This window comes from Panthera onca, chromosome A1 (assembly GCF_046562875.1).
Source record: "Panthera onca isolate mPanOnc1 chromosome A1, mPanOnc1 haplotype 2, whole genome shotgun sequence".
NCBI lineage: Eukaryota > Metazoa > Chordata > Mammalia > Carnivora > Felidae > Panthera > Panthera onca.
This window is the reverse complement of record NC_138339.1, coordinates 98,523,226-98,544,439: the sequence shown is the minus strand read 5'-3', so window position 1 is coordinate 98,544,439 and position 21,214 is coordinate 98,523,226. Positions and strand designations below refer to the sequence as shown.

Here is a 21,214-nt window from a genome sequence, read left to right as displayed (position 1 = left end):
TTGCCTCTAAGAAATGACTGTCAATTTTTAATTTTAAAAATATATAAAATAAAACTACAAGTGATCTGATGTCAGTTAATGTATGAATATTTTTAAACAATGTGCGTGGAATATTGTGAGTGGAATATTTTAATTTAGTAAGAGAATTTTAGTCCTTATTGAATATTTAATTTTTCCCCAAATGTCACTAAGAATGCTGCATCTCCTAGCTATGTAATTCTGGGCACTTAGAAGTTTTTCTGAGCCTCAGTTTTATCAGCTATAAAATGAGAATAGTAATAGTGCTTAATTCACAGCAGTAAAAAATGAGTTAAAACATGTTAAGTGGGTAGAATACCTGGCTCATATTAGATGTTCAGCAACATATTAGGTGCTACAGTTGCTATTGTTATTTACTGCTGGCCTGGTTAACTATTCCTGTGTAGGTGATACTGCTCTGTCATCTGATAATACTTGTATCCTTAGACTTCATTCATTGTGTCAATCATCTAATGAAATGGGAAGATCACCAGTCTCCTTAGAAAACTTTTTTTTTTTAACAACCTGTCCAAATTCTACTCATTCATTTACTCCTCATTTATTTGGGAAATTAGTATGAGCTCGAATATTCTTATTCCATTTTGGTTCCAGAAAACCCTGCAGGTTTTTCAGAGTTGGTAGTTTGAGAATTATTCCCTCATTAGAACAAAGGTCTCTGCCTTCCTGGCTTACAGATCTCCATAAATATGGCTGAGGTGTGAGAGTTCAGTCAGGTTCTGGATGTTCAGGGTGTTAGCTGTGTTTTCATGAATAATGTAGTCTTAGTTTCCTCAACTGAAGTCTCTAGCAGATGGAAATCCTTCCGTTCAGGGAATTATAAGGCATCAGTTCCCCACTGGAGTATGTTTGTTACTAAGGTGATCTGTCATGTTTGCACTAAAGGAGCCATTGAGAATTTTGCTCACAATAGGCCTGCCACCACTGCTATATTTCTCAAAAAGATGAAATAATCCCTTCCCAAAGACCTACTTCAAAATCCATGAGCACATGCTGATTCTGGCCGTTGAACTCTGACTTGAGGACTTCTTTTATTTTGACATTAACTTGCCTTATACAGCTTATGAATTTGTGAGATGGGGGAATCAGAGAAAAGTCACCATCTTGATATTCCCTTTTCAGGAAGCAGATCATGCCAGAGACATGGAGAGCCGTGCAATTATAGATTCCCAGGCCCCAGAGGAAATGAAGCATAGCCAGTCTATGATTGAAGATGCACAGCTACCCCTGCAGCAGAAGAAGAGGAAAATCCAGAGAAATCTTCGGACTTTGGAACAAACCAGACATGTGTCATCCAAAAATAAGTACCAAGACATTCTCAATGAGATTGCCAAGGTTTTTGACAATAGTATTCCTCCTTCTACACTTAGCAGACCAACACTGGCTAATCGGTGGTCATATGCTGGGCAGTCTATGAGGTGACATGACAGATTCATAGTTGTAATGCCATGGTCAATATTACAGATTTTTATTTGCCTTTTTTAAAGGATCATTTGCTTTATTTTTTTAACATTTATTTATTTATTTTGAGAGAGAGAGAGAGGGAGAGAGAGAGAGAGAGCATGCAACTGGGGGAGAGGCAGAGACAGGGAGAGAGAGAATCCCAAGTAGGCTCCACGCTCAGCACAGAGCCACATGTAGGGCTTAATCCCACGATGATGAGATCATGACCTGAGCTGAAATCAAGAGCCAGACACTTAATCAACTGAGCCACCCAGGGGCCCCAATATTACAGATTTTTAAGGGTTGCACACCCATTGATGACTTTTTTTTTTTTCGAAGTTTATTTATTTTGAGAGAACAAGTGGGGAAGGGGCAGAGAGAGGGGTGGACAGAGGGTCTGAAGCAGGCTCTGTGCTGACAGCAGAGTCTGATGTGGGGTTTGAACTCACAAACCATGAGATCGTGACCTGAGCCAAAGTCGGACACTTAACTGACTAAGCCACCCAGGTGCCCCCATGTGATGACTTTTAATAGAGAAAAATCACAACTTTTCCAAGTCATTAGGACATTTGACACACTAGAAATAAATGCTCAGGAAATGGAATAGACAAGTTTCATCTATACTTTTAAAACAATACCTACTAGTTTTGTGGGGTTTTTAAAAGATTTTTTTAGTAATCTCTATACTTAACGTGGGACTCAAACCTACAACACCAAGGTCAAGAGTCACATGCCCCACTGACTGAGCCAGTCAGGCGCTCCAATACCTACTAGTTTTTTGGTTTTGTTTTTCCCAATACCTACTAGTTTTAAAAATGATACTACTATGAGAGTTCTCTCTTGAGTTGTCATATAGCCCAACTGCTCTTAGGACCTGGCACTGAGATGATAACTCTATGTTCCTGAGAATTTGCCTCTGAACAATTGACCCTAAATGCAGTTGAGACTTAGATGTTGCTTTCTGTTTTCTCATCCCGTATTTTAACAGTTGGGAAACTTCCTGAGAAAAGGATCTCAAATTAGTGTGAGGAAACATCACAGGAAATGGCTGAGATCTGTTTGCCAAGGATAAGGAAATACATATTTGGGTCAAAGAACATTTCATTCTTTGCATCCAAACATGCAAATTAAAAATGGGTCTGGAGGTTCACAGCAGTTAAGTGATCAGAAAAAAAAAGTAAATTGTCTTAATTTCTTGGTGGAAAATCACCTCCATTTCTTTTTTCCGTGGAAAGTTATGGTCACTTTTGGCAATAGGCTTATTCCTCCTAGCCTAAGTGGCTCAAGGGAAGTCACATTTCTTTCTATAGCCCTGGGGTGGAAAATATCTGTCTTTGCGAATATGTAGTAGAAAAATTAATGTTTTCGCCTTTTAAAAAAAGCTGTCATGAAGGTATCCTCCAAAAGATCCTGTTTAATGGACAATTTTTACACATACATGTGTATGTCCGTCTGGATTCCTAGGGGAATGTTTTTTAATTTGTCCACATAGGGAAAATAATATTAAACAAGCACCATTTTTATGATTTTCATGATTTACCAGTTAGAATTACAAAAAAAAATCTTATGTCTATAAGTTTAAACATAGCATAGCCCTTGTAATTTGTGAGTAACTTGAACGACGTGATGTTCTAGGAACTGTATTTAAATCCAAGCAGTAGTCACCAAAGTTAAATCTTTCCAGTCAGCCTTGAGAGCTCAGTTGTTTTTGCAAGCCTTCAGAAATAGTTCCCAGATTAAAAAAAAGGAAAGAAAAAAAAGAACTATTTCCCAGATTAAAAAGTGCATTGTGTTTTTGTTTTGTTTTGTTTTGTTTTTATTTCTAAAATGAATGCAGTAATTGCATGTAAACCTTTTCAGGTAAAGTATTCTTCAAAGTGGAATGTTGAAAACATTTTGAAGAAATTGCTATCTCCTACTGAAGTCTTCCTTATGCCCCTTTTAGAACACTATTTCATTTTATGGTCATTCTAAAAATGCTTCTCTTCTTTTCCATCAAAACAAAAATAAATTTTAGCATCTCTGTTAACATGAATTAGGGACCTTTGCCAGTCCGAAGTAAGCAAGGAAGGGGGGAGCACCTTAGTTTGCAGAGATTATGGGGTACCTGGCTGGTTCAGTTGGTAGAGTATGGAGCTCTTGATCTTGGGGTCGTGAGTTCAAGCCTCAGGTTGGGTGCAGAGATTGCTTAAGTTAAACTTAAACATGTGTATACACACACACACAACTATATATATTTTTTTATAAATATATATTTATATAAATATATATAAATTATTAAAATATATATTATAAAATTATAAATTTTATAAATTATAAAAATATATATTTATATAAATATATATGTAAAGATTAAGGTGACTAAGGGAAGTTAAGGTTAACAGTCACAAACAGTGACTTCATAGTCCACATTCTTCCTGTCCCAAATTGGCAGTGTCATAAATTAAACTTCTTAAATGTCATATCATAGCCTTTACTTGTTTTTTAGGACATTCGAAATCAAAGAATACATCGTAAACTTCGAAAAGCTGAATTGGCAAAACTTCAGCAAACCCTGAATGCACTTAATGAGAAGGCGGCATTTTATGAAGAGCAAATTAATTATTATGACACCTACATAAAGACTTGCGTGGACAACTTAAAAAGACGGTAAATTAAAAATCATATATCCATTTGTAATGTCATGATTTATATGGGTGTCAATTATTTTACCCACTTGGATGATCGGGTTTGGAAGCAAACTCTTTGCTTTCTTTTATAACCAAAAAACTAGAATCTGGATTTTGTGATTTGCTACTGGGATCTAAGAAGTCAGGAGTGCATTGAGATACTGTTTAATTGTCCATCAGCTTTGAAATTCACGTAGCTCAACCTGTTGTATTCTAAGCAAGTAGCTTTATTTATTTATTTTTTTTAATGTTTATTTAAAAACACAGCATGAGCAGGGAAAGGGCAGAGAGAGACACAGAATGTGAAGCAGGCTTTAGGCTCTGAGCTGTCAGCACAGAGCCCGACGCGGGGCTTGAACTCACGAACTGTGAGATCATGACCTGAGCCGAAGTCGGACGCTTAACCGACTGAGCCACCCAGGCGCCCCTCTAAGCAAGTAGTTTTAATGCTTGGGGAAGCACTCTCATTTTCCCTTTGGTCTCTTTTACTCAAAGAGGCCAAATACTATGATAAAAAAAAATTGAAGCTACTCTTACTTTTTGAATATTTACAATAAACAATGTTAGGTAACCCCAGGTATTTGCTACTAGCAGAATGTGGCCTAATGATTTTAAATTACTTAGTGCTTTTAAAACATTATCACTGATGGGGAACCTGGATGGCTCTGTCAGTCAAGCATATAACTTCGGCTCAGGTCATAATGTCAAGGTTCGTGGGTTTGAGCCCCACGTCGGGCTCTGTGCTGACAGCTCAGAGCCTGGAGCCTGCTTCGGATTCCATGTCTCCTTCTAGACACACCTCTCCCCTGCTCAGAGTCTGTTTGTCTCGCTTTCTCAAAAATAAACGTTTAAAATTTTTTTTTAATTATTATTGACATGAAAGACAAAATTTGGCAGTTCCCCATTACCCATTAGGATACGTATTACAGATTTTTTTATACACAGCAGAGCCACTTTTAATGAGTATTCTTTGCTCATTGTTGTTCTTCCTACTTACTAGACTAAGGCTGATACGAATCAGATTTTAATTACCCATTTAAATGTGTAGCATAATGTTTTCATGCAGTAAGAAATGGTGCTGTATGGAATAATCAATTGCATTAATCACAGAAGATTTGATGAAGGGAAATAACCAAATTTAAACCTCCCTTATTTGGGCCCCACTAGTTCTGAATTTTAATTCATTGCCTTGAAGCCTGTAAATTACTGTATTCCTGGAGAAAGAAGTTGATCCAACTAATAATACCCAGTAGAAATAAGGCTGTTAGAGGGCTGGGGTTTTTTTGTTTGTTTTTTTTACTTGCAACCACTTGAAGGGATTTTACAACCTTTGCCGCTAATGAGGCGAGCTAGATTTGTGTTCTAATTCTTTCTTACGTTGTGTGATCTATGACCGAGCCCAGTGAACTCTGGAACTTAAGTTTTCTCATCTTTAAGGTGGCAAGAGGAGTACCAGCCTCACAAGTGTTACTATGAGAGCTAAATGAAATCATAAGAAAGGAATTAATTGATTTCCAAGCACTATGGAAATGTTGATTTTACAAAGGTGAGGCAGTATTCAAAAAGCGCTTAGAACATGGCTGGTCACACAGTATTTATTCAATAAACTAAAACAGTCCTAGTAATACCTTTACTTAAGAGTATGCAGTTCATATTACGGAACCAAAGCTGCTTGTGACATGACTTTCTATCGCCACTTAGTTCAATATGCCTGAGAAAATACAGTAAGTACTGGTCTGTCGGTCACTTTGTAGATAGCCTTCTCAGACATTTCAGCAGTGAGGTTTTATGGCGAGGGAAAATCACCACCTACTTTCACAAAATAAAGTTTCATACTCAGGGCGGTGGGGGCCAAGCGTGAACAGTGGTGGGCACCACCACAACCTCTGAGTTTGCCGTCATGACAACAGATGGTTTATTCTTATTTTGTCAGAAATTCTCGAAGGTCAATTAAACTGGATGGAAAAGGAGAACCGAAAGGGGCGAAGAGAGCCAAGCCAGTGAGGTACACGGCTGCAAAGCTGCATGAGAAGGGGGTCCTGCTGGGGATAGACGACCTTCAGACAAACCAGTGAGTGTGGCCTGAAATCTGCACAGAATTACACATACCCTCTAATCACTCCCATAAAATCTGACTCACTTCTTTTTGGTTTCCTGTGGCCTTTGAAGAGAGCTTCATTTGGTCTATCAAGGCTTACCCTTGATTACAGATGACAGGGCGGGGACGTACGTGTATTGTAATCTCTAGTCTGCCCATCAGACCCCGAGCATCAGTGCCGGGGGTTGTATGAAGTGCTGAGCGGGTCGTGTTTCCCATGGCTGGTCCAATACATTTGGGTTTGCCAGCCTCCCCCTTCTCTCGGGAAAAACTGAGTCATAGCACTGAGAATGAAAAGCTGTCTTTTTGTCTTGATAGAGAGAGTTATTTACAATAGTATCTTTCTCACTTCAGAGCCACAGACTATGTGTGCCAACACCCGGGTCAGAGCCACTCTAGCAGTGTGCTGCTCGTGTGTGTGTTTGATGTAGAGGAGAAAATGGAAACCCTCCTCCGCAGCCCCGCACTGGGTGCCAGAGGGCTCTCTCTTTTAAAGGAACTGTGATGTCCATCAACTGATGAATGGATAAAGAAATTGTGGTTTATATACACAATGGAATACTACGTGGCAATGAGAAAAAATGAAATATGGCCTTTTGTAGCAACATGGATGGAACTGGAGAGTGTGATGCTAAGTGAAATAAGCCATACAGAGAAAGACAGATACCATATGGTTTCACTCTTATGTGGATCCTGAGAAACATAACAGAAACCCATGGGGGAGGGGAAGGAAAAAAAAAAAAAAAAAAAAAAAAAAGAGGTTAGAGTGGGAGAGAGCCAAAGCATTAGAGACTGTTAAAAACTGAGAACAAACTGAGGGTTGATGGGGGGTGGGAGGGAGGGCAGGGTGGGAGGGAGGGCAGGGTGGGTGATGGGTATTGAGGAGGGCACCTTTTGGGATGAGCACTGGGTGTTGTATGGAAACCAATTTGACAGTAAATTTCATATATTAAAAAATAAAAAAAAAATAAAAAATAAAATAAAAAAAAAAAATAAAACATTTAACTGAGCACAGAAAAAAAAAAAAAATAAAAAAAAAAAAATAAAGGAACTGTGAGCCTTGTGGCCCATCACTGTTGCAGGGAGCCACATTCACCATGTGAGCTCCTCTCTAACTCCTGCCCTCTCTCCAGGCCTGGCTTCTGTTCCGTTTATGGCAGCAAACCTTTTTCTCTCAACCATACTGACTCAGAGAAAATGCTTCTTCGTCTTTGTAGTTTCTATAGAAGTAACCATCTAAAACATTCAACTGGCGTCTCAGCAGTCTAAGTCACTATTTAATTCTCAGGATCTGTGAACCCCATTTTTCCAACTTTATTTTAAGCTCTTTAAGAACAAGGACCGTGTTTAATAGCATTTCTTCAGTAATAAAGCATCTACTTGGGTGCTCTAGGCAACAATCTCAACAAGAGCTATCAAACCTAGTTTTAATGAGCAGAGTGGGGAAGGGCAATGATGGGAGGTTGGGGAGGCTTCCTTAGGACTTTCCGGTGGACCTTTCACTAAGCGTGGTAATGTAGGATTCCGTTAACTAGTTTCAGCTTTACACATATAGTTGCAATTCCTCATATGAATGTCCCTTTCTTCACTAGGTTTAAAAATGTTACATTTGATATCATATCTACTGAAGATGTGGGCATCTTTGATGTGAGATCAAAATTCCTTGGTGTTGAGATGGAGAAGGTACAGCTCAATATTCAGGTAAGCTGGGATTTCTGCAAAGTGGGGGTGAGTTTTATAATGTGCGGCGTGCTTCCCCTGGCTTGCCCTCTTCATGACAACACGGGGGTGTAACAGATGATCACTGCAAGCCTTATTTGCCAATATTGGCCTTTTAAGCTTTGGTGATTTGTGGAAAGCTCTGATCTTTCAAAGTATTAGAACTTAAAACGCTTTTAGATGGCAAACCGTAGCAGTCAGCTTTTCTAAGTCATGTTTCCATTTTGATGCTTAGAGGGAAAAAAATAGCATAAAAGTATTCAAAGCTATTAAGGCGAGAAAGTTTTCTTATTTTATTTTTACTTTTTTAATGTTTTTCTTTATTTTTTATTTATTTTATTTTATTTTTTGAGAGGGGCGGTTTGTGAGCAGGGGAGGGACAGAGAGAGGGGGACAGAGGAACCGAAGTGGGCTCTGTCTGCACTGACAGCAGAGAGCCCAGTGTGGGGCTCGAACTCACGAACTAGAAGATCATGACCTGAGCCAAAGTCAGATGCTTAACTGAACTAAGCCACCCAGATGCCCCAAAAGTTTTCTTTCATTAGGAACTTGGATGTCTTTGTAAGACTATATATCCCCAGGATTGGAACTTTACTGACCTCATTTCTGCTTCTTTCTCCTGCTTAGAATCATGTCTACATTAGTTTATTAAATCTGTTAAATGCTTAGGCACATAAGACATGCAAAATAGTTATCTACAAGTAGAAAAATGGCGTCTACAGTCGGAATTATTGCTGTTTTCTCATGAGGACCATATTTAAGCCAAATAGACTTGAACAGAAGCTGAGACATCCAGTTTCTATGTCCAAAAACAAAAGGAGCAAGAACAACAATGACCAAAAAAAGTGAAAGGAGAACACAATCAAAGGCTTAAGATCATCTTCTGCCAAATGGATCCTCAGCATAGGATCAATTAAAAGATGTAATTGAGTTTTTCTTTTTCACATGAGAGATTTTCAGTGGAAATAACACCTATTTACGTGGGTCCCAAACTACTAGTAAAATGGTTCCCAGGTATTCTGTGTGTATCTACACAAACCATCTTGATGAACCACTGCAAGGGACAAGTTCTAGCTTCCCTGCCTGCTGAGCCCCTGGCTGAGAACCCTGAAATTATTTCCCCCTCCTAGGAGCAGATGCCATTGCCCTTCTTTCCCCTGTAGCATTGCTTGTAACTTAGAAAAAAAAAAAACTAAAGGAGTATGATAAGGGCCATTGAGATAATGGAGTGAGTTAGAGTCCAGAGAGAAAACGAAAGATAATGAGTAATTGTGAAAAGTATACATAAGTAAAACAGCGTTATTTTCTACCTTATTTTTAAACGCCAGTAAATATAGCCATCTAACAATTTAACTGAAAAGCTTGAGTTACTTTATGTACCATTTAGATAAATACGGGAAGAGTAAAGACAGTGCTGCTAGGGATGTGCCTTCGTTAGTCATTCTTCTTTAGAAGTGGCAAAAACGTATCATGTGTTTGTCAAGAAGGAAATGACCCGAGACCAATCAGCATCAACTGGACAGACGAATCCCAAGTGACAGGCACACACCTGATCACAGAGGCCTCAGGAATTCCAGGGCACTTCCTTTGAACACTGGTGCAAATACCAAGCTTCATTTGCTGCTTTGTTAAGGTTTCAGTATGCGGTAGGATTAACTCTTCATGCCATTCATCTGTACACAGAATTGATTGTGAAATGTTACTCCTTAGCTGCATACAGATAACTCATACACCCCAGATTTTTAAAGTCATGAACATGTCACCAGGGCTAACTACATAATTTGTGGGGCTTGGTACAGAATGAAAAGGTACAGCCCCTTATTCAGAATTATTGAGCGTTTCAAGATGGTGAGAGCAGAGCATTACACTCTGTACAGGTTGAATGCCCCAGTAGCCAGCCCAGCATCTAACAGCTAATAAAGTCAGACTTCTGTTTATATTTATGGCTTTCAGACAATTACATTAACAAGTGAATTACCTGATGGCCAGGTCTTTAGTGTGAGACAAGAACTGGCAAAAGGACAGAAATTTCTAAGAGAACTAAGGGAGATCCCTTCTAACATTATGTTTCTGGGTCTTCTTCTCCCCTCCTTCCTCACTTCCTAAATATTATGTCATAATTGTATCCTGCAACTGTCGGCAGTATACCTAACAGGTGGGTGCGACTTAAAATGTTCTGCTCCCACCAATAATGTTCAGTGTTTATCAAGGGCTACGGGGTTGACACCGTTCCCTTCCCAGATGAAGAGCTGAGGTTCAGGGAATTCATTATACAAGAGGCAGCTGGAGTCCAAGTTGTTCATCAGTCTGCTCCATTGCCCCTCGCACAGGATTACAGTTGATCTTGACAAAGCATGGGCCCCTACAAATGGCTTGTGGACTTTGATCTCCTATGTCCAATAGCACCCTTGTGAAATTAGCAGTGTTGTCCCAATTTACACAAACAAAACAACTTCAGAGAGGTGGTGTGATGTCGCAGGGTCATAAGATAGCAAATGGCGGGGCTAAGTCTCAAATCTGATCTTCCGTCCACAAGTACAATCATTATCATTGCTCCCCACCTTGGGGGCCCAGCTGCTTCCCCTGCAGACACCTACAGGTGTCTCTCACTTTGAGTACAGTTGGAGGAATGTGAGGAGGTGGAGGGGGACGCTGGCAGCAGCTAAAGTTCTCTCAAAGATGATTCCAACTTGTGCAGGTGGCCTTGCTTAATAGAGATACAAGGCATTATCATTAAGAACCAAGAAGTTTCCTGGGGCGCCTAGGTGGCTCATTCAGTTGAGCATCCAACTCTTGATATCAGCTCAGGTCATGACCTCATGGTATGTGGGATCGAGCCCCACATCAGGTTCTGTGCTGATAGTGCAGAGCCTGATTGGGATTCTCTCTCTCAATCTCTCTCTCTCTCTCTCTCTCTCTCTCTCTCTCTCTCTCTCTATCAAAATAAATAAAACATTAAAAAAAAAGAAAAAAGAAGTTTCCAGAGCTAGGAACAAGAAAATGAGGTCCGGGTATTAGTCTAGGGCAGTTCAAGAATGATAACTTCTATTTGGGGAAGCCCCCCTGTTCTATGTTATTGTGAGACATTGCTCCTTAATCTCATGCATATGATTAGTGTGACCCAGTTACTAATTCTAGCAAGAGTTGATGTCCTTTGATTATGAGGTGGCAGTGAAACATAGAACGATAGACTGACGTGAGAATAAGGGCTTGTTCTCAGTACAGGAACACAAAGTAGTCTAGATCAGGAAAGACTAGCTTTGTACACTGGTCTCCAAATTGTAATCCACAACTTCAGTAAATCACATGAGCATTTATCCCCACTTTACATACTTATTTATAAAGTATACATGTTCATGCTGACAGCTCAGAGCCTAGAGCCTGTTTTAGATTCTGTGTCCTCTCTCTCTGCCCCTCCCGCCCTCATGCTCTGTCTTTCTCTCCTCCAAAAATAAATAAAAACATTAAAAAAATGTTTTTAAAGTATACATGTTCCTACTACTAGACTCAAAATATACTTTATAAAATATATACACAAAATTTAAGTGTTTAAAGAATGAGAGAAAATAATAAATGGGAGTTCTCATACTCTTTTTGCTCCCCAAGGGATAGCCTTGCTCACTTCACTTTAGAAAACACCACCGTTCTTGCAGCACCTGGGTGGCTCAGTTGGCTCAGGTCATGATCTTAAGGTTCATGAGGTTGAGCCCCATACCAGGTGAGCTTGACTCCCTCTTCGGGTGAGCCCCAATTCTCTCTCTCCCCTTCTCTTTGCCCCCACCCCTCTCTCTTCCCCTCCCCTCTCTCTTCCTCTCACTCACTTGTGCCCTCTGTCTCAAAAAAAAAAAAAAAAAAGAAAAGGAAACACCACTGTAAAAAGAAACACCACTGTCTAAAGGATATGCCCCATCCTGCTGGATTATCTGTATTTTGAATGTTTCAATTAAAATTATAATTATGGGGCTGCCTGGGTGACTCAGTCAGTAAAGCATCTGACTCTTGATTTCAGCTCAGGTAATGATCTCAGGGTCCTAAGATCAAGCCCCATATGGGGCTCTGTGCTGGGCATGGAGCCTGCTTCAGATTCTCTGTCTCTCCCCCTCCCCCTCCACGTGCATACTCCCTCTCTCTAAAATAAATAATTTTTAAAAGTTACAATTACATATCTGATATTAACTTGATGATGGTTTTCTTTCATACAGTGCTCATCAATTCTAAAAATCTGTTTTCTTTCATTTTGGTAGGTGCTTCTCAAAGTATGGCACTCAGACCATCAGTACCATCATCACATAGGACCTTGTTAAAATGCATATTCTTGGGCCTTACCCCAGAGCTACAAAGTCAGAACTTCCAGTGCATGGGGCCCAACAATCTGTGTTTTAACTAGCTTGTGTTTTTAACCAAATGATCCCGATGCACACTGACACTTAAGAACCTCCACAGAGGTCACTAGGTCAACTGAATCTATTTTTGTCGACAGATTCTTCTAGAATGTTTTTTTAAGAATGTTCTTAAGCACGCAAAATGTTAAATTTGAGATTTAATGATGTCCCTTACACTTTCAGGATTTACTCCAGATGCAGTATGAAGGCGTAGCTGTAATGAAAATGTTTGATAAGGTTAAAGTGAATGTAAACCTTCTCATCTACCTGCTGAACAAGAAATTCTATGGAAAGTGAAGTGCCTACAGAAGTGTCATGGAATCTGTATCACCTGGATTGAGATGAATCTGCTTAATATTTTTGTTGTTAAACATGATTGAAATCACTGCTTACAAATGTGTGGGTTTTTTTTTTTTTTCTTAAATGACCAAAACTGTTCTGAAGAATGTACCCATGTGCCTTTTTGATAATTTGATACTATGGTAGAATAATACAAAAAATGAATTGATGGAAACACTTCCACATTATGCTGTGGTATAGGTACTCTGACTTAAAACTTTGGCAATCTGTGATTTGTTTTAAAGTAGGGAGAAAATAAGTTTAGCTGACTTAGAGACAAATCTGTAGACCTATTTTCCTATGAACAAATAATTTTAAGTGTCCCGTTTGAATAATGTCATCCTTCATAGATTTTTTTCTTGGGAGAAATGGAAACCTAATTATTTGTAATGAATTATTTACACAGATACTTTGTTCTAAGCCCTGCCTTCTGGGAGTTACCAATTTTAAAGAACTTTTGTGCAATTCAAAATGAAGTTTTTATAAGTAATTGAAAGTGACAGTACAATAACACTTTCTGTATAAAATTATATATTTTATGTGATTTATTCCTACTAAATGAAGTGCACTACTGCCTTGTGGTAAAGGCTCTTGTTCCCAGAGCCTTTAAGTGACTAAGGAGCACCATGGATAGCGAGCTTAAACCCCCACCTCCACCCCTCACAGTTTATTTGAATACTTCAATTGTGCCTCTCAATTTTTTGTAATGCAATAAAATCAGTATCTAGATGGTTTTTAAATGTATTCTTTGAAAATTGTTTTATGTAAAATAAATGTTAACTGAATTACATGAATTGGACTTTTTAGGTGTCCTAATACTAAATCATTCTGTGGGTAGAAGGTTCTTGGTGGGGCTTACCAGGAAAAGAAATAACGTGTCGACAGCTGTACTTGTTAGGGTGCAGACTAAAAAGCTGTAACCGAGGGATTACAAAACCCTGTGGCTGGGGCGCCCAGTCAGTTACACGTCCTTTCAGTCGTTACTGAAATAAGAGAGAAGTTGGTTTTTGTCAGGTTCATCAGTTCAGAGGTAAGTGAGCGGGCTTACAAGATTGTTTAGAGACCCAGGCTGGCCACTTGGCTCTGTCTTGATCACTGAAGGGAGAAAGAAGTCCAGGGCATGCCATTTTGTTTTAAGTAATTTGAGTCACTTCTCACATCTGATTGACCAAAACTTAGTCATGCAGCCACAACCAGCTTCAATAGAGCCTGGGAAATAAGATCTTTTAATCAGGCGGCCCTGTTCTCAATTAAAAGCTGAGGTGGGGCATCTGGGTGGCTCAGTCCTTTGAGCTTCTGACTCTTGGTTTTGGCTCAGATCGTAATCTCGCAGTTCGTGGGTTCTAGAACCGCATGTGGCTCTGCACTGACAGTGTGGGGCCTGCTTGGGATTCTCTCTCTCTCTCCCTCTCTCTCTCCCCTCCCCTTCTCTCTCTCTCAAAAAACTAAAAAAAAAAAAAAATTTTTTTAAACTGGGGTAAGAGAGAGGTGATACTATTAATAAAAGAAAGAGTGGTGATTCCTGGGAACAGGTTAGCTAGCTATCTTCATGACAGTAGTGATTCAGACTCTCAGGCTGGAGCCCCCTGATACTTGGGATTCTGTTTATTCATTCGACAGGCTTTATTTTTCATAGGGATTACAAAATATTTCTCAGTGTAACTTAAGCTCATTTAACAAAAATGAACTTTAGTGTGAGATCAATAGAATTTGGAAACTACAAATTTTTAAACTTTGTTTAATCTTTTGAAAGAGATCAGAGGGGGGCGGAGGGGGGCAGAGAGAGGAGGGAGAGAATCCCAAGCAAGCTCTGTGTGCTGTCACTGCAGAGCCCAACGTGGGGCTCAATCCCACAGACCATGCCATCATGACCCAAGCCCAAATTAAGAGACGTTTAACTGACTGAGCCATCCAGGCACCCCAGAAAGTTCAAATTTTCAAAAGTAGGATCTGCCACTTTAGTGATTATGTCCAGCTGTGCATATTTTTAGCAAAGAGAGCAAGTCTACACTACTGGTCATCTGATCTACAAATGTGGTGGGATCGACAAAAGAACTATCAAAAAAATTTGAGGAGTCTGCTGAGATGGGAAAGGGCTCCTTCAAGTACGCCTGGGTCTCAGATAAACTGAAAGCCGAATGTGAACGTGGTATCATCATTGCTATCTCCCTGTGGAAATTTGAGACCAGCAAGTCCTGTGTGACTACCACTGATGCCCCAGGACACAGAGACTTTATCAAAAATACGATTACAGGCACATCCAGGCCGACTGTGCTGAGCTGATCGTTGCTGATGTTGACGAATTTGAAGCAGGTATCTCCAAGAATGGGCAGACCCGTGAGCATGCCCTTGTGGCTTACACGCTGTGTGTAAAACAACTTGTTGGATTCCACTGAGCCACCCCACAGCCAGAAGAGATAGGAGAAAATCGTTAAGGAAGTCAGCACCTACAGTAAGCAAATTGGCTACCACCCCGACACAGTGGCGTTTGTGCCAATTTCTGGTTGGAAAGGTGACAACATGCTGGAGACAAGTGCTAACACGCCCTGGTTCAAGAGATGGAAAGTCACCCGTAAAGATGGCAATGCCAGTGGAACCACACTGCTTGAAACTCTGGATTGCATTCTGCCACCAACTCGTCCAACTGACAAGCCCTTGCATCTGCCTTTCCAGGATGTCTACAAAATTGGTGGCATTGGTGCTGTCCCTGTGGGTCAAGTGGAGACCGGTGTTCTTAAACCAGGCATGGTGGTCACTTTTGCTCCAGTCAATGTTACAACTAAAGTAAAGTCTGCTGAAATGTACCAGGAAGCTCTGAGTGAGGCTCTTCCTGGGGACAACATGGGCTTCAATGTCAAGAACCTGTCAAAGATGTCCATTGTGGCAATGGGGCTGGTGATAGCAAAAATGACCCACAATGGAAGCAGCTGGCTTCACGGCTCAGGCGATAATCCTGAACCATCCGGGCCAAATCAGTGCCGGTTATGTACCTGTGCTGGACCGTCACACAGCTCATATCGCCTGCAAGTTCACTGAGCGGAATGAGAAGATTGATCATCATTCTGGAAAAAAGCTGGAAGATGGTCCCAAGTTCTTGAAATCTGGTGATGCTACCATCGTTGATATGGTTCCTGGCAAGCCCATGTGTGTTGGGAACATCTCTGACTCTCCTCCTCTGGGCCGTTTTGCTGTTCATGACATGAGACAGATGGTTGCTATGGGTGTCATCAAAGCAGTGGACAGTAGGCAGCTGGAGCTGGCAAGGTCACCAAGCCTGCCCAGAAAGCTCAGAAGGCTAAATGATTATTATCCCCAATCCCTGCCACCCCAGTCTTAATAAGTGGTGGGAGAACAGTCTCAGAACTGTTGTGCCAATTGGCCATTTAAGTTTAATAGTAAAAGACTGGGTAATGATAACAATGCACCATAAAATCTTCAGAAGGAAAGGAGAACGTTTTGTGGACCATTTGCTGTGTGTGTGTGTATGTGTGTGTGTGTGTGTGTGGCAGTTTTGAGTTATTAGTTTTTAAAATCAGTGCTTTTTAATGGAAACAACTTGACCAAAAAATCTGTCACAGAATTTTGAGACCCATTAAAACAAAAGTTTAATGAGAAAAAAAAAAAAGGAAATGCTCTTTCAAAATGCTCGCTATCTTAACAGTTTGTGAATGTGTACATTTTTGTGATGCGTTAACCTTAACACAGACCTGCATACCTAAAAGGAATCAAATAAACATGCATCTTGTGTAGGGCCCATCTTGTGAAGAAACCTCATCTTCCCTGCAGTTAAGTACGTGAGGAACAGGATCCAGGGACAGTGGGAGGTAGATTAAGCTTCCTCCTCTGTGCTCCAGGAAAGATTTTTAGTGGAAATGTGTAGAAGGAGCCAAAGTTAAGGAAAAATGTTTAGAGGCAAAAGCTAACGTTTCATAGTATTTCTGAAGGGAGTTTGTCTTATTCCGAGACTGAGCATTATGCTTAAGTCTTAACTGTATTAATATATACCTTCATATCATGCCAGTACCGTTGAGGAAAGCAGTGCCTGTTTTCTCTCCCTTGGCCCACATGGTAAGGCTATTGTTTTTTGTTTTTAATTTTTTTTCAATGTTTGTTTTTGAGAGAGAGCATGGGGAAGGGTGGGGCGGAGAGAGAGGGAGACACAAATCTGAAGCAGCCTCCAGGCTCTGAGCTGTCAACACAGAGCCCATTGCGGGGCTCTAACTCACAAACCATGAGATCATGACCTGAGCTAAAGTCAGATGCTTTAGCAGTTCAGCCACCCAGGCGCCCCAGTAAGGCTATTTATTGTTGAAGATACTACCAACTGCTACTTGAGATTTTTAAGGCACATGAGTGAACAGGTGACCCAGAGAAGAAATGTGATGGAGCATGAACAAGAAGAAGCCAGCAGAGGCATGGATGTAGATATGGTTGGAACCAAGGCCTATACCCCTCCCAGGAGCACTGAACCCCAAGCCAGTGGACCACTGTGTCTTATAACCCTGAGCCAGTAAAGACTCCTAACCATTGTAGAGGAAGAAAAATAATTTTCCCTCTCTCCTTCTGAGTGCTCCTTGGCTGAGACGCTCTGTAATAAATTATCAAGAGAAGGGTGCCTGGGTGGCTCTGTCGGTTAAGTATCCGACTCTTGATTTTGACTCACGTCATGATCTCACGGCGGTAACTTCCATGGTGGGCATGGAGCCTGCCTGGGATTCTCTCTCTCCCTCTCTGCCCCTCCCCCACACTCTCACTTTTGCTCTGTCAAAGTAAATTACAGAGGAAAAAAACAAATACATACCTCATGTATACTCAGGAAAACTAAGAAACACTCCTGGAAATAGCCCAAGCCCCCACCTTACTATCTTTGGCTAAAGGCAAAAGGTAAATATACATTAAAAAAAAAAAAAAAAGACAAAAGAAGGATGGTAGGGGGTAGATGGGGGGTGGAGAGTGCAATTCATGGGAAAGTGATAAGAGGAAATGTTTGCTCAAATTTGCCCCACCTGGAACATAATCCAGGTGAAGAAGGAATGTCTGATAATAGGGCTCCAGTGTAAAATCTCTTTATATGTGTAAACTGCCGTTACAAAAGGATTACTTCTGCTTGCAGAGCTTCTCCTGTGTCGTTAGTTTTGAAAAATCATCACTTCAAAATAAGCCATATGCCAAAAGGCATATTTGGGAGCATTACACTCTGCTACCCTCCACCAGCTTCCTCCCCAGAACTCATAGCTTTTCTTAGTGGGAAGAAGAAAAAAAAATGTTTTTTGCTTTTGAAACACTTAACCAATTGAAACTATAACTTAATTTTTGTATATCTGACTCCTTGACTTTGATGTATGTCTAGTCGTGTTTCCACTATTAAAAAATGGTATTGTTGCAAGGTTTAGCGTCCGTGCTACCTTGAACTGTACTTTTTAGCACCTAGACCTTAAGCTGCATCCTAGCTCCTCTCGAACAATGTGTCCTAGTCATCTCCAAGAGAGGGAAAACCTGTGCATACTTAATATTCTGGAAGTTTGTGGTAAAGAAAGAGACCACCTCAATGTGACCCTTGTCTGACCTGACATGTCTCCCTTAAGTCATTGAGAGACCAGAACTGTGACGATGTGTGTTAGTGTATGTGTGTGTGGTTGAGTTCTAATTAGAGGGGCTATTCATGATGCAATTTTAAAAACTTTGGCTGTGGTTAAGTAGGGATTTGTGGTACTCCTCAAATGTCCCCAGAGGTGAACCACAGGACTCTCAATGGTGATAGTTGCCTATATTTTAAGAAATTCTGCTAAGAATGGATGATACACTGCTGATAAGCTTTTGAAAACCTCTTGCCTCTGTTACTGAAACCTGAATTTAGCAGCAGGTTAAGATAGAGCTCTCAAAATCATCCTCTGAGTTCCAGAGGACAGAGACTGTCTTAGCCACTGCTCTAAGTCCAGAGCCTGGCCATGCCTCGTACGTGGTGCAGAGGTGGGGGCTCAAAGACTGCATCTGATGGGCTGGGAAGGAGGCAGACCTCACCACCCCACTGTCCCTCAGGAGTCACAGTATTGCTTTAGGTCGGCCCTGCTGTGAATGGAGCAGCTAGTGACTATCTCATTCTGACAACGCATATGCTCTCAAGTCAGTCTCCAAATAAAGGGGTTCATACAGATTTTCTAGGTTGCCTCACCCTTGTTTTCCTTAGAGTATAAAACCTCTGACCTAAAATGCAGTGGACGGTGTGATGGTTAATGTTATGTGTCCATTTGATAGGGCTAAGGGATGCCCAGATAACTGGTTAAAAAACACTATTTCTGGATGTGTCTGTGAGAGTGTTTCCAGAAGAGATTAACTTTTGAAGGCGTGGACTCAGTAAAGATCCCTTCACCTTTGTGGACAGGCATCATCTAATCTGTTGAGAGCTCAAATACAAAAGGGCACAGGAAGGCAAAACCTCCCGCTCCCCCACCCCCCAAGTGGGCCGTCTATCTCCTGCCTTTACACAGGTTCTCAGGCCTCCAACTCTGGAATTCACACCAGCAGCCTCAGTCTCAGAATGGGAGTTATGCCATTAGCTCCCCTGGTCCTCATGCCTTTGGGCTGGGACTGAACTATACCACCAGCTGTTATGGTTCTTCCAGCTTACAGACAGCAGGTCGTGGGACTTCTCAGCCTCTCTAACCATGCGAGCCTTATATGTATATAAGAGAAGATTTATATATGTATATCTATATGTGTATATCTATATACATGATATAGATAGATGATAGATGTAGACTGTTGGTTTTGTTTTTCTGGAAAACCAAAACTAATACAGAATATGAATAGGAGAAGTAAAAGATAGTGAGTTCACCTTATAAAACTGGAACAGGGGCGCCTGGGTGGCTCAGTCAGTTAAGCGTCCCACTTCGGCTCAGGTAACGATCTCGCCGTCCCTGAGTTCGAGCCCCGCGTCGGGCTCTGTGCTGACTGCTCAGAGCCTGGAGCCTGTTTCAGATTCTGTGTCTCCCTCTCTCTCTGACCCTGCCCCGTTCATGCTTTGTCTCTCTCTGTCTCAAAAATAAATAAACGTTAAAAAAAATTTTTTTTAAAAATAAAACTGGAACAAAATTTTTTGTAGTTGTTTTCTTTTTATTTTATTTTTAATTTTTTTATCAATGTTTTTATTTACTTTTGAAGGGGAGAGAGACAGAGCATGAGCGGGGGAGGAGCAGAGAGAGAGGGAGACATAGAATCTGAAGCAGGCTCCAGGCTCTAAGCTGCCAGCACAGAGCCCAATGCGGGGCTCGAACTCACGAACTGTGAGATCATGACCTGAGCCGAAGTCGACGCTTACCCGACTGAGCCACCCAGGCGCCCCAGTTGTTTTCTTTTTAATAGATACTGAATTTGACCTTTTTTTAGCACCCCAACCAAAGGGATAGTCTACTATTCTATCCATGGTGTAATTAGTGGAAATACACATGTTGACCCATTATGAGAGTTTAATTTTATTTCTAAACTCAAAATACGAATGCAGGTTTGTAACAACAAAAGGCAGGAATGGGTCTCCTATTGACTAGCCTGTACCTTGATTACAGACCCATCTGCTTCAAAAACAAATATGGAGATATCTGCACAGAACCTGGAGTATGTCATACCTAGTTTGAATACAACTTGATTTTATTTCATATGAGATATGAGCCCTGGTATCACCACCATTATCTTCCAAAAAGAAATTACTAAGGAAGTTCTTGAATATCTTGTTGTCTTTGGAGGGCTTCAAATAGAGAAGCAGTAACCATAATACCTGAAGCAGGTAGATCATGTAAAGGATTTAAAACAAACTGCTTTCGTATCATCTTATGATTAAAATTTTCACCTTTTGGGGGCACCTGGGTGGCTCAGTTGGTTAAATATCTGACCTCGGCTCAGGTCATGATCTCACGGTTCGTGGGGTTGAGCCCCCCATAGGACTCTCTGCTGTTCAGATCCTCTATTTCCCTCTCTCTCTGCCCCTCCCATGCTTGTGCATTCTCTCTCTCTCTCTCTCTCCCAAAAGTAAACATTAAAATTTTGTTTTCTTTCACCATTTTATGTCACATTTGTTTTAAAACAGTATTAAATACCACAAACACTGTAAAAGGATAGCTAATGACTCACACTATTAGGTACCAGGTGAGTTCAAACAGAGAAAATAAAAACCAGGAGTCAGTGTCAGATGATTTCAGTATGAATAATGCTGCAATGTTGAGATTTCACTTCTGACCAAAATCAACGTGTTAGGGAACCGCTGTAGTGTTTGGTTAGGTAGATTTTCTACCTGTGGAACCTGCACACATTTGCTCTAAAACTGTCAGCGAAGGGATTTTGGTACGGATGATATGAAACAAATAGAGATCTTTTTCAAAAGCTCTAAGGAGCACACAAATATTAAAGGAATTTTGTAGAGTATGCAAAAAAAAAAAAAAACCCACCAAAAAACAGAACATTACCAGCAGACCATAATATAAAATTAGAAATTAATCATAAAGCAGGGCACCTGGGTGCCTTAGTTAAGCGTCCTA

At 40.7% G+C, this 21,214-nt stretch overlaps 1 protein-coding gene and 1 pseudogene across 3 annotated transcripts in view; both read left to right on the top strand.

Moving 5' to 3' along the window:
- Positions 1-13,480, top strand: part of IQGAP2 (IQ motif containing GTPase activating protein 2) — a 294,535-nt gene extending 281,055 nt beyond the window's left edge. For all 3 annotated transcript variants that reach the window (XM_078448864.2, XM_078448872.2, XM_078448876.2), the window contains 5 exons: positions 1,159-1,371; positions 3,968-4,128; positions 6,082-6,219; positions 7,839-7,947; positions 12,531-13,480. In XM_078448864.2, the coding sequence (XP_078304990.1) occupies positions 1,159-1,371; positions 3,968-4,128; positions 6,082-6,219; positions 7,839-7,947; positions 12,531-12,644 (735 nt within the window). In that variant the 3' untranslated portion in view covers positions 12,645-13,480. The remainder of the gene's footprint in view (positions 1-1,158; positions 1,372-3,967; positions 4,129-6,081; positions 6,220-7,838; positions 7,948-12,530) is intronic.
- Positions 13,313-18,014, top strand: LOC144617311 (elongation factor 1-alpha 1 pseudogene; annotated as a pseudogene).
- Positions 18,015-21,214: the final 3,200 nt, after the last annotated feature.